Source organism: Euphorbia lathyris, chromosome 1 (genome assembly GCF_963576675.1).
Source record: "Euphorbia lathyris chromosome 1, ddEupLath1.1, whole genome shotgun sequence".
NCBI classification, from domain to species: Eukaryota; Viridiplantae; Streptophyta; class Magnoliopsida; order Malpighiales; family Euphorbiaceae; genus Euphorbia; species Euphorbia lathyris.
The window spans coordinates 91,065,898-91,079,522 of NC_088910.1; the positions used below are offsets into that span (position 1 = coordinate 91,065,898).

At 37.0% G+C, this 13,625-nt stretch overlaps 1 protein-coding gene across 1 annotated transcript; it reads right to left on the reverse strand.

Moving 5' to 3' along the window:
* Positions 1-7,153: 7,153 nt before the first annotated feature.
* LOC136206481 (cytochrome c oxidase assembly protein COX11, mitochondrial) lies at positions 7,154-12,105 on the reverse strand. The gene is made up of 7 exons (XM_065997546.1): positions 11,916-12,105; positions 11,537-11,840; positions 11,406-11,458; positions 10,831-10,903; positions 10,636-10,740; positions 7,695-7,775; positions 7,154-7,604 (listed from the first exon to the last, which is right to left on the reverse strand). The coding sequence occupies exons 1-7, from the start codon at positions 11,993-11,995 to the stop codon at positions 7,503-7,505; spliced, it is 798 nt and encodes a 265-aa protein (XP_065853618.1). The 5' UTR covers positions 11,996-12,105; the 3' UTR covers positions 7,154-7,502.
* Between the last annotated feature and the right edge of the window lie 1,520 nt (positions 12,106-13,625).

Consider the following 13,625-nt stretch of genomic DNA (forward strand, 5'->3'; position numbering starts at 1 on the left):
GAAAGAATTAGGGAAAAATATTTTGATTAAGAGTATAAAAGTAATTTAATAATATATATGGCCACATTTAATTTTTAAGAAGTGAATATTGATGAGGTGTCATGTTGACCATGTGATTATCATAGTTGAAGTGGGAGGTCACCATAATGTTGTTGAGTTTTGTGTGAAAAAATGAAGGTTGTACACTAAAATATGAAACATGATAAAAGTTGTACATCATTCTTATTCAATAAAGTAATACACACATGAGGTGCTCCTATGTATGAACCTTATACTGTTATAACATTAACATTGTTAATTACCCAATTATAGTTAATAAAATTTAACTAATATATTAACTACAATTAGTTCTAACTAATACATTGACCAACCTTATTTATCTCTAATACCTCCTCCCCCTCTCGATCTGGACTATGAAGATGTAAGAGACCAAACATGTGAACCATTTTGTTGAATAACTTTTATGGTAAAGGCTTGGTAAATAAATCAGCTAACTGTTGAAATTTTTTAACTGACTTAAACAATTCCAGCTTGTATTTTCTCACGTAAGAAGTGATAATCGATCTCTATGTGCTTGGATCATTCATGGAAAGTCAGATTATGTGCTAAATAGATTGCAGACTTATTATCACAATACATGATAGCAACAGGCAGATAAAGACCAATAAAGTTTGATAAATATATAAGCCATTGCATTTCACAAGTTGTATAGGTTAAAACTCTATATTGTGCCTCTACGTAACTCCTAGAATTTACCTGTTGCTTTTTACTTTTCTAGGAAAAAAACCCTAGAAATATAGTATATCATGTGACAAAGTGCCTTATATTAGGACATCTTGTCCAGTTCGAGTCACTAAAACCCTTTAAGAATAACTTGGTTGCTAAAGATAATAAAATGTCAGGAGCTAGTGAAGCTTTAACATATTCAAAACTTTTAATGTTGCTTGAAAATGAACATCTACAGGTGAATCCAAAAATTGACTCAATTGGTTAACTAGATATGTGATATCTGGCCCATTGTGGTCAAATAAATAAATCGATCAACCAATCATTCTTCCATAACCAGTCTTATATGTTAGCAATTCACCACTGTCTTTCGAAAGTCTAAGGTTATTGTCCATGTGTATTAAAGATGGCTTTGCTGCTAGTAAGCATGCATTAGACAACAATTCTAAAGCATATTTACATATTGGTTTAAGAAAAAACCCTTAGTGCTATGAGAAACCTCAATGCTTTAGAAAAAAAGACTTCAATGTGCCTAGATCTTTGATTTTAAACTGATAATCAAGGTAATGTTTCACATACTGTATTTCATTTAAATCGTTGCCTGTGAGAATTACATCATCCACATATATTAATAAACAAGTAATATGATCAACAATCTTCTTCACAAACAGAGAATAGTCATACGGAGACTACTGACATCTTATAGAACATAAAGAATGTGTTAACTTGACATTCCACTCCCTACTTGTTTGCTTTAAACCTTACAATGACTTCCTCAGTTTGCATACTTTTGGAGTTTCTTATTGCTAAAAACCTTAAAGAAAAATCATGTAATGTACCGTTATAATCTTTGAGCATGTGATCTTAAATCCTGAGGCATTGGCTTCTCCAAATTTATGTGCATAGAGGAGTGTCAACATCTGTAATCGCTGATATTCACGAATCTATTCCACCATAAACCATTGCATTATGAAGCTCCTTTCAAATGAGGTTGTACACATCATCTTTAAGAGAAGTTGATTCGTCTATTTTGAACTTTGGATCAGATCTCTTGGTCCCGAACCCTTTCGACGATTTGTTTCATATTGCCAAAGTAGAAATTCGGTAGAATCATGATGAGGCTGTCTTGGAGGTGTTTGGGAGTGATGACATATTTTCTATATAGAACTAGATGTTCTTTCCTTAGATCTCCCCCTGTTCAATGTCGTGTTGAGATTCTTCTGACCAATTTCTCTTCCAAGGACAAGTACAGACCACGTGATCGCCGGTAGAATAGGCGATGGAATCATGTTTGTCAACGTACTTGTTTTCCTCTATTGCCTCTTTAAGCTCCACTCGCACAACCTCCATCTGCATGGCATGTTTAGCTTGAAGAATATTCATGGATTCTTAGAGAGAGCCTATGTTATATATAAGTTTTTTCATAATTTTGTCCATAAATCGACGCTGGATATGATCGAGAGATCCTAAAAACATGCCTCAATTTTTTAATCTAACATCGGAGTGATGTGCAATGGTTCCAGTAGATTATAACTTGTATCAATAAGGCCCCAATTTCTTACCAGAATAGTTGAAAAAGTAGGAATATCATACGTTAATTGAATGATTGGATGAATCACAAAACTATTCATCTAAGTATAATGTAACTTTATTTGATCCCCATTCACCGCGCTTTTAGTATATATCTACTCTCAAATCACTTAAAGTTCTACTGGGATAATTACACTTTATTATTATCCAATAACTCATACCTATCATGTATTTATTCTTTATTCCAGTTGATTAGAGTTATACTTGTGTTTAGAGTTATAGTGGGTTTAGTCTTCTCAAAGTGTCTATATACATATATATATGTGTGTGTGTGTGTGTGTGTGTGTGTGTGTGTATCACATTAACCTTAATTCTCTAGAACTTACATGGTATCATAGACCATGGTTAACCTATGCTCGGTAATAGCAATTTAGCCCTCATTCCTTCCTCCTATGCGGACCCGACCGCCACTCCTCCACTAGAATCAATTTCTGTAGCATCGACCTCATTACTTTTGTCTACCCAACTGCATAATTCACCGATTCGTTCCAAACACCGCACTCATTGCTGTATGCATCCACTCATATTCCTCAAATATCTATCAAAATGTCACCTGCCATTACAAAATTTAGAAGATGTATATTATAGCTAGTCTACAAGTTATACATGTGTTTTGATGAACACTGCTATGGCGCCACATTGGCTCTTGCCAAGTTTGTGCATCGCTCTGCTAGTGTTGATTACAATAATCTTGATAGTTTTATCTACAATCCCACCTTTTTCCACTAGGAACAACTTGATCACTTGGCTTATGCAACTATTATGACCTTATTATCCGAGGATGTTATTCAAACAGTTACCTATCTAGACTTTGCCAGGGCAGTGTGGTCTTCCTTTGAACGAACTTATAGCATAATCTTTGAAAATCATCATATTCAGCTCACTATTGAACTCAATAATGTCAAAAAGAATGACATAACTGTGGCTACGTATCTCCAAAAGCTGAAAATAATTTATGATGAATTGACTGTTGCTGGTATTCATGACAGTATTACACAACTTATTGCCACTATGTTTAAGAACTTAGGTCAGGAATGTCAGGGCGTTCTGACAGCACTCAATGTTCATCGAGGATCACCAGTTGAGTGGTATGAATTATATGATTAACTGGTTCGTCATGAACTCCTCCTCAAAAGTGATGCTAGGTTACCTATGGGCAACATCACCATAAAGTATGTTTCCACGTCCTCTAACAATTCCAAAGCTAAGAAGAAGCATTAGTTGTTTTCTGTGTGGCGATACTTTTCACTGGGTTGATAGATGTACCTCCAAACGTCAATATTAGGGGCCTCAGTCGTTATATTTAGGTACTACTCATCCTTTTCAAGGTTGGAGATGTCACAACAATAGTAACTTTCATCCTCATTCTCACATGGCTTGGACAAATGATTCCTCTGGTTACCCTCAGTTTGATGATTTTAATGTTGTTGATCAACCCTGGTATCCTGATACTGGAGCTACTCATCATATGAGAAACAATGCACAAAATCTTCAGCATCTTACATCATATCAGGGGTTTGACAACATTCAATTTGGTAATGGTCAAGGTTTGCCTATTTCTCACGTCGGAAATTCCGATGTTCATCAGTTTAAACTTAAAGATGTTTTACTTATTCCTAAGCTTACAAAATCCTTACCTTTCTGTTCAAAACAATTCTCGTGATAACTCATGTTATTTTGAATTCTGGCCCTCTCATTTTTTCATTAAGGATCAGGTAAGTAAGGAAATCCTTTTGTCAGGACCAAGTAAAGATGGCTTGTACATCCTACCCCGGTACTCTGAAGCAGGTTTTGATTGGAGAAAAGATCTCGCGCTCATAGTGGCATGCTCGTCTTGGACACTGTCATTCTCGAACCGTCGATCAACTCATCAGTCAGAATGGTCTTCCTTCCTCAAAGACTGCATTAGTGTGTTGCTTTTGTCCTCAGGGCAAGCTTTCTAAGTTTAATTTACCTTCCATTATTCGTTCTAGCACTTCTATGTTTGTATTTATTCACTCAGAGGTTTGGGGTCCTGCCCCGGATTCCTCTGCTTTAGGTCATCGTTATTTTGTTTTTACTTATTGAGAATTCACTCGGTTTAATTGGATATTGTTTCTTAAAAATAAGAGTGACATTGCTTCTATCAATCTCCTCCAAAGTTCTAACCTTTGGCGCATGTGGCTGGGTGAAGGGATCAAAGTGGAGGCCAGCAGAAGAACTATTTCGCTTATGTCCCCATAGCCACAATCGTTGCCGTATATTATAATACAAATCTGCATGCTCAACTCGGTCGACACAAAATTGTCAAGCAAACTAACTGAAACCACTACTTGGTTCTTACGTATCACATCGCCCCAGGACGCGACATAACTGGTTGCTTCTTGACCACCACCTTCCTTCTAACACTTGCAAAATCAGCCACTTTCTCACTCAATCCCTCTAACCCGACGGTCCTATGTCTAGTCCATAAATCCTATGCTGACCGCTTTGACCTCGACGGTCCCATGTCTGGTCGTAAATCCTCTACGGACCATACTAATACCACCTCCTCCGCTAACCTCACCAGTAGACTGTCTGAACTGAGCTCACTATCAGACATGCTCCAACAACCTCAAGGTTTCTCCTAAACTAATTGGGGATGCTAGGAATAAAGGAGGAAAAGAAACAAGGAGGGTAGCAAGTCACTGACCTCACAAAGAACTCACCTGAAACAGCAAGGAAGTCACTAGAAATAATGGAGGCTCGCCAGAATAAACACTGCTAGCAGGTACAAAGAAAAAGCACATCAGAAAAACGCAAAAACAAAAGCAAACAAAAATGGGAGAGGCAAAATGGTCTCATCACCAAAGCATGGAAAGCCCAAGGGTAACCAAAAATGGCACCTAACACAACCCAATAATTGAAGACACCAAAATCATTCAAAAAAGCACAAACCAGGCCACGTGGCAGTACCAATGAAGAAAACAGCCCAAATCATTCAAAGGAAGCACACACGAACATAAAAACAGAGCAAAACGCACATGCTTTTCCCTCCCATCGCCACCATTTGAAGGTATCACACGTAGTGACTTGTCCTACTAAAAGGTGGGGGGACTTATGATGAAGCATTTGAGACCTCTCGACTCTAGATCGATCGTCGATGCTAGCTTCCATGACCCATCAACATCGGAAGGGCCATCAGATCCATGCACCCCGAAAGTTCCCCTTTGGACAAACCTAGAACTCCAAAGGTATTCTAGTCATTTGCCACTATTCCATCCAATACCTATAAATAAGACTAGTCATGCACCATAACTAGGTAAGTATTCTCTCTCTATTTTCTCTGTTTTACTATTGCTTCTATCTTTTTATTCTGATTTGGAGATGAGTTTTAGAAATTACGATCGATTTTCTTACTCAACATGGCATCATTCATAAATTAACATGTCCCCACACTCGTAAATAAAATGGTGTATTTGACAGTAAAATTTACCATGTTGTTGATACGAGTTTGACACTAGTTGCTGATGCCTCAATCGTGTTAAAATCCAAAGCTCCTTACTTTAATTAAAGCCTTTGATAAACAATCTGACTTCTCGCACCGCTTCTGCATGTTTACAATAGACATAAAATTGATTTAGGGTCTGGAGTTTGTGTCAAATAGTAATGGTTATCTGTGTTGGGGTCGCATTAATATCTGTAAACACGTAACGTAACATTTAGTGAAGATGAATTTCCATTTGCTGAAGCGACATCCACTGTGTGTCTCCAAGGAAAGGAATGAATGCATCCTCTTTTCCTATTTCTGACCTGAAATAGTATGTCTCTGCCTGCCTACATTAATAAATGCATTGGATTGGAATCTATTCCTTCCTTCCTTCCTTCATCTTCTTCAAAATTTGCGGACCCCACACCCTATCCCTTCTCCTCACACTTCCCAAACCTGTCCCAATAGTAGTCAGTCCCCATCCTTTCCTATGTCCCTGGATCCCCATCATACCTACATCTCCCGTGTACCTCACCCCAACCTTCACTCTCTTCTTTTTCCAAATCTCTCAATCCTAAATCAATTATATATGCTTACTCAAACAATAGTTTTATGGGCTCAAGCAAGCTCTCTTACGTCTATTATTCACAAAACATACTGTCAGTACAAGATCTCCGTCCTTTGCTATGTTGATGACATACTTGTAACAAGTACGAGTTCGGCTCTTATCAATCATACCATCCAGGCCGTCGAAACTGAATTCCCTATTTGGAACCTTGGTCGGGCTCTTATCAATCATACCATCCAGACCAACACGACTTGATTTCACGGTTTCGTATGATGATTCATGTTCGCCAACCCGAATCATTTTGGGACTAAAACTTTGCTATTGTTGTTGTATTAGTTTCGATATTGTGGTACTTCATAAATTATTCACTTGCTTGACAAAAAAAATATTTTGGAATAAAAATGATGTATTATGGTGTTTAGGTGAAATCTTCATAAACAATTGAGATTGCAATTTAATGGGTCTGACTAAATTATGAGTTTAACATAATTCAAAATTATAACTTGACAGTAGTACATATTTAAAAAAAAAATGAATTTGTATGTAAATTGCTCATTGAACACTTAAACTTGAGAGTAAACATTGGAAGAGCCTCTTCCTGGCAGATCATTTAGGCGAAGGCTCAATTAGGCAAGCCCACAGTTAGCAAGTTTATATGAAAGTGATTAATTCTTCCATTTTCATCTCCAAATAAGTTATTTAATTAAAAATAACTAAACAAGTTTTCTCAAAAAAAACAACAACTAAATAAGTCAGTCCAAGTGAATCAAAATGAAAATACAACTAAGAGATATAAGCATATAAGTGACAGCCACCTCATGTAAAAGTAAGTCCATTCCAACATGTTTACTGTATAATTAATCCAGTGAATTTTGTTGTCCGTATTAGCTGGAATGATTTTATTGAAATAAAAAGTAAAATTCAATGAATTTATGAAAAGAATAGTTCATTGGCTTTTTGAAACCGACTCCAAACTTCAATGACCATCAGCACAATTTACCCGCTGCATTTCATAGCATGTTACTGCCCAGAAATTTCACTTGAAACTATCAGAGTCAACTCCTACATCCTAGCCATAATTTATACTATCTGGGTAATGAATCAGAACTGCTCAAACCTTCCAACAAACATGTCTGATATGAAAGTAGAATGAGAATGTCGGTGTTTGTGTCATTCATCTGAAGCCTTGAAAAATGTATAGGATAAGATTATGTTGTTGATTCCATCCATCCTAGGATCTGTTTCAAATTCTGGGTCTATATAAAAGAATACCTGCATAAGTTATTATAGAAAATCACTAACCATCAGCAGAATAGGTAGGACAAGGTTACAACTTACAACAAAAACAAAAAGAAAGCTCACAGGCATGTCAATCTGCTCCCCGGGAAGAAGACGCTGTTCCTCAAAGCAAAAGCATTGTATTTTATTGAAGTATACTCCAGCCTGCAAATCATCACTACTAAATCTCAATGTTCTTATAATACACATCAACTATGTCATTCATTCATATTTTCTTTCTCTACTTGAAAACAGAAAACAGCCTAACTGACAAGGGCTCGCATTCATCCTTCCAGTCGCTTCGATGGAATTCATATATATACCTGACAACTTTTGCCATGTCTTCCATAGCTTATTTTACTTAATAAAGAGGACCAATTTGAAAATTTCACAGGAAGACTTGTATATACCTATTACCTATATATGTATGTATTTGATCATTGACCTTAATTCGATATATAAGTTATAGCCAATGCCAACATGTAGCTACTAGACTGAAACCTCAAAAGATAAGTCGCATCTCAATTTCAAAAGCTGAATCTTCATTGCCATCAACCATTCATTCTCCAACTTTCACACAGTCCATGAAGCAATTAGTTTCTTAGAGGCCAAATTAGGTGACCAATAAAATATAATCATATAAAGAGCAGTTATTTGACCAATCTAAATATATCAGCGCATCAATCTGGAATAGAGTTACTAAGCAATATACGTAAAACATAATCTAATCATCATCGACTAAACATTCACATGACATGATGCACCACACTAAGCAAAGATATGTGAAACTATTCAACTCCAAAACAGAAGAACAAGAAGAATAAGAAGAAATAAAGAGGGATGCACCATCTCCTACAAAATAATTTGTGAGAGCCTAACTGTTCACTGGCTGAGTTAAATTGCAATTAGGATCCCACAGACATGAAGAATCTCAGATTGCTAAAATCAGGTGAACTGAAGAGAACTGACATGGAAGCACATAGGAGAAATTATATCTCGATGAATGTCATCATTTAATTTAAGCATGAAAGTAGCAAAAAACTGAAACTTGCTAAGCAAATCAGTGGCTTACTGACAGTCAAAGCAGTAGTGAAGAATTTAATTTGGCTGGAAGATTTCCTGTGTGATTTAGAGAGATACTGTATATTTAATTCTTGCTTCGGCAGTAATGTCTTTTTTCAGTCCTTAATATACTTAACAGATGCACAGAATGTTAATATGGGAAGGTTGACTTCCAACTTTGTATAATCAATGGAGGTGTGGAGGAATTGAGGAAGAAACACTTGCCATCATTGCATAAGCTAAGCTAAAGCAAGCTTACATGTGCCAAGCTAATGCAAAGTATTTATTAATTGGTTGAGAACTTCATATGACTTTAGAGTAACTTGCACCCATGGCCCCTCAACTTTGCACTTACTTTCTTTATGGCCCCTAAACTTCAAAACCCGATATTAAAGCCCTTTAACTTTGCACTTCACTGACATAATGACCCATTTTACTGTTGACTTAAGTTAAAATGAGCGACCACGACCTCAAAATGGAAAAAATCAAGAATTAAAATTGTTTAGAACTAAATTACCCACTGAACCACCATTTTTCGAATTCCCAAATCACCATTTCCAGAGCTTTCTCCCTCTAAACAGCCATTTCCTCCCTCCTAACCAAACAACACCTAAATGCCCTCAAAACCAAAAAGTGTAAGAAGTGTAGTTGCTTAGAATATCATTTCCATCCATCTACAATGGAGGGTTACCTCCTATTTTTCATAGAAAAGTACTTGTTAAAACGACCAGAAAAACCCAATAATAATTACTACTACATATAGGAAATTGATTGAATAGATTCATATTCATATATTCAACAATGCAAGTGGATTTTATCATAGCTTCAGAGCTAGTGCCTAGAGCTAATAATAGAAATAGTTCCTGCAAAAGTTACTCTTTTAACATAAAAGTAGTATTAAAATCATTTCAAGCATTGTAAAACCAAAAACTCTTTTATTGCCAAGCTCCTATTACATGAATAATGATATTAACAGAGGTCAAATGTAGATTGTAATACTAATGGCTCTTATATCTCTAGAAAAATCTTCACATTAAATAACAAGAATGTGTTATCAGTCAATGACTAATAGAGATAAATGGTAAACTCTCAATCCCAAACCAAAGAACACAGAAAAGGACATAATACTGATATTATATTAAGGAATAGCCAAATGGAATGAAAAGAACGAGATGCAATCCACAGGGAGAATTACTCCCCTCTCTACAGTTAAGCATAGCCCTGCTAAAGCAGAATGAACATACAAAATAACCTCTCCTCCTCCTCTCCCTACCAAACTTATAACCGAAATCACTAGCCCGCCAGCTCACTAACTAGACTATAACAACTAATTCCTATAATGGCCCTACTTAAAACAGACTAATCAATTCTCATTTGCTGCTGCCTTAGCCTTCTTACCAACATATACCCTCAACACCTTCGGCCCACTAGGATTCTGATCCAATAAAGTTTGGGTATTAGCTCGTTCTCTATCAATGACATTGAGAATTGAGCAAGACTTACAAAAGTACCAAATTGAGATGAGATATGACAAAGTTTAGGCATATATGACTATATTTTACACTGATCCCCTCAAAGATATAAATAACTAAATAATTACAAGAGAATCTATATCAAATCATAAAACCTAACCATTGAAAAGCTTTTGGATATTAATAAGTTTCATGAGGGTCAATTATACTTTTCCAGCTCACTAATTCCTATTTGTTTGGATTTTCGTACAGTCATCATATGTTGTTCCTTTGCTGTTGATAATAAACGAAAAAGAAATGCCAATAGATTATGACTACCATTCTTTTCAAGAGATTTCAGTTTATACAAGCTCAATATGTCAAAGCTAATATCAAAGATTAAAAATCACACATTCAATTTGATTAAAAACCAAATAAATAAAGGATTACTTTTGTGGATACCATAAAGTTAAATCACACTAAACAACAACATATAAGAGCAAAATCAGTACCTTCATTGGAGTGACATTATATGTAGATACACCAGTTATTGGAGTTGAACTTCTATTTTCAGCAGTATAAAATGCAAGAGCACTCTCTCCTGGTTTTACCCTTACCTGAAGATAAGAAAATATTACAATGGTCCATTTACATGGATAGAATCTCGTTAACCATATAAGATATTTGATTTATGCCAAGGTTGTTACCTCTCTTTGTGTGGGAATAAACTTCCATTGCATTCCATCGGCCACATCGGCATTAAATTGCACAACAATCTCCCTATGGAATAAAACAAAGAGACCCATCAGAGCAAATGCATACATTTTTAAAAAATCAGTTGAAAGATATCAGAGGCACATGTCATCATTCTTGAAAGAATAATTCAACTTGTACATCATTTTGCATGTACTCGCAAGCTCACTATCAAGACAGTGCTTGCTTGAAAGTGGAGGCCAAGGCGGCAATATTTTGGGAAAGAAGCACAAATGGTTTGTCAATTATATAGACATTTACAGAACAAATTGTTAAATTCCTTTATTTGCACAAAGGCTTGTATACAGAAGCAAAATGGTTACAGAATAAACTCAGGACAAGGTACTGCAACATTACTTTACAATCAAGTAGTAGCAAAAATCCCTCCAGTATTAGACCTAGCTACTTCATTTTAGATAATGATTATTATATTCATCAAAAAACAATATCAGCACAATAATCCATTCAAATATTTCCCCAAAAATAAAAAAAAAGTAGAGAAATTTAAAATCCAAAAACAAAAGAAAACCTCTGGGTGACTGTTCCTTCTTTAGTATGCCGTGCAATCTTGTCCTCAACAGTCTAAGAAAACGCAGGATACAAGATATCAAGTCGTCACCAATTAACAAAAAGGAAAAAGACGCCGGAAAGAGAAAGAACCTCTCTGCGCTGGACAGTTCCCCCATATCCAGTAGCTTGGCAAAACCTCCTATATAAAGGAACAGCAGCATAGCTACACCCAACCATGGCAATAACCAAACCCGTCAGATATATTAGCATTTTTCTCGATTTCTGCTCCGCAGTAGAAGCACTATAAGTAGCATAACCCCTCTTGAAAGGACTATGAAGACAATCGCGAATTCGTGGTGATCCGACTGGACATCTGCGGAATAGAATTGGATTACTACTGCCAAAACTTGGGCAGTCATTTGCAGAGTAACCTCTAGTGAACTCGTAAACCCCTCTTAAAAGGAAAGAAATGTCAGGCTTGAATCCGAAGAAAGAGAAATTGAATAAAACCTTGAAAGGAGTAATCTACCTGGATTGAAGGGGCCGATTATTGAGTAAATTTTTGAGTTGAAGAATCCTTCCAGCTCTGGCGAGGATTGAGAATGACATGGTTTTGTTTTGTTGGATAAATTACCATATGATTTTTTTTTTTTTTTAGTCGCTGTTTGTTTGTTTGAGGGATTTTATTGGATCAAGCTTGAGGCAATCGTGTTTCGGCAGGAGGTTTGAAGGGAGTAAGTATATAAAATTTGTCAAATGTATGTACCAGTTTAGCCGCTGTTAAAATTTATCGGGTAAATAATTATATAGTCTTTTAATTTTTATTTTTTTTTTACTTTAAAATTTTTTTTTTTATGTTTGAATCAATACTCAAATTATACTAAAAAAATTTAAAATACCAAAATTACCTTTTAATTTATGTTTTAATAATAAATATATGTTGTGCATGGAGAGGCTTAGTCACCTGATCCTCGATGCTGTTAACAATAACCAATGGAAGCCAGTCTCTCTGTCTAAAGATGGCCCCAATCTTTCGCACTGCTTCTTCGCCGATGACATTGTCCTGCTGGCTGAAGCATCTAGAGGCCAGGCTAAAGTAGTGAAAGAGGTGCTGAACCACTTCTGTAACTGTTCGGGTCAAAAGGTGAGCTTGGAAAAATCATGTGTGTTCTTCTCAGCCAATACAAGTGACAGGACCAGAACAGAGATTGAAGCGGAGCTTGGTGTAAAAAGAACTTCGGATCTGGGGAAGTATCTGGGAGTGAAGCTTCTGCACGAGAGGGTCAAGAGCTCAACCTATGACTACATCATTGATCGTGTGAAAACCCGTCTTGCAGGTTGGAAAGAGAAGAGTCTTTCCCTTGCTGGGCGAACGACTTTGATCAGATCAGTAATTTCAGCCTTACCTGTTTATGCTATGCAAACGTCGGCCATGCCCATTAGTATCTGTAATAAACTTGACGGGATCAGCAGAAACTTCTTATGGGGAAGCACGGAAAGGGGCAGGAAAGTCCACCTGGTCCGATGGGAGGTTGTGAGTCGGAATCGCAACAAAGGAGGGTTGGGCATTAAAAGGGCGAGGCCCACGAACCTGGCGAACTTAGCCAAGTTAGGTTGGCGTATGATAACTGGGGAAGATTCCTTGTGGATCAAGGTGCTTAGGAGTCCTTATGCAGGTGATAGAACGAGCCTGAATATGTTCCGGAACAGGCAAAATAAGAGTCACACTTGGAGAAGCATTTTGAAGGGCTTGGAAGTTCTAAAAAGGGGCCTGTCAAAAGTAGTGAAGAACGGTAGAGCCACTCGGTTCTGGATGGATGCTTGGGCAGATTTTACCGATCTGAAGAGTGCAGCAACAACACATATTGATGAGCACATGGAGACCTTGAAGGTAGCGGACTACTGGTTAGATTCGGGGGGCTGGGACTGGGAGAATTTACAGCAAAGTTTGCCAGCGCCAATGCTCACTCACCTCGCTGCTATAGTGTTATTTCCGGAAAATGGTGAAGAGGACAGCTGGTCCTGAAAGGCAGCAAGGTCCGGGGAATTCTCGGTACGAACAGCCTATGAGCTGCAGACGAATGAGGTTTCGTTTGACGAAACTAGTGATAGAGGGAGAATCTGGAACCTAATTTGGACTGTATCAGCGATGGAAAGGGTTCGTTTCTTCATTTGGCTGGCTTACAGGGACGCTATCCTCTCTAACGTGAACCGAGTGAGAAGGAATTTAGGGGATGAT

Bases quoted from the DNA above. Each gene is read 5' to 3' on its own strand.
- LOC136206481 (XM_065997546.1), bottom strand. From the start codon at position 11,995: ATGTCATTCTCAATCCTCGCCAGAGCTGGAAGGATTCTTCAACTCAAA. The intron at 10,904-11,405 runs GTTTTCTTTTGT...TTTATTCCATAG, and splicing joins GAAGGAACAGTCACCCAGAG to GGAGATTGTTGTGCAATTTA. The intron at 10,741-10,830 runs GTAACAACCTTG...TCTTATCTTCAG, and splicing joins TTATTCCCACACAAAGAGAG to GTAAGGGTAAAACCAGGAGA.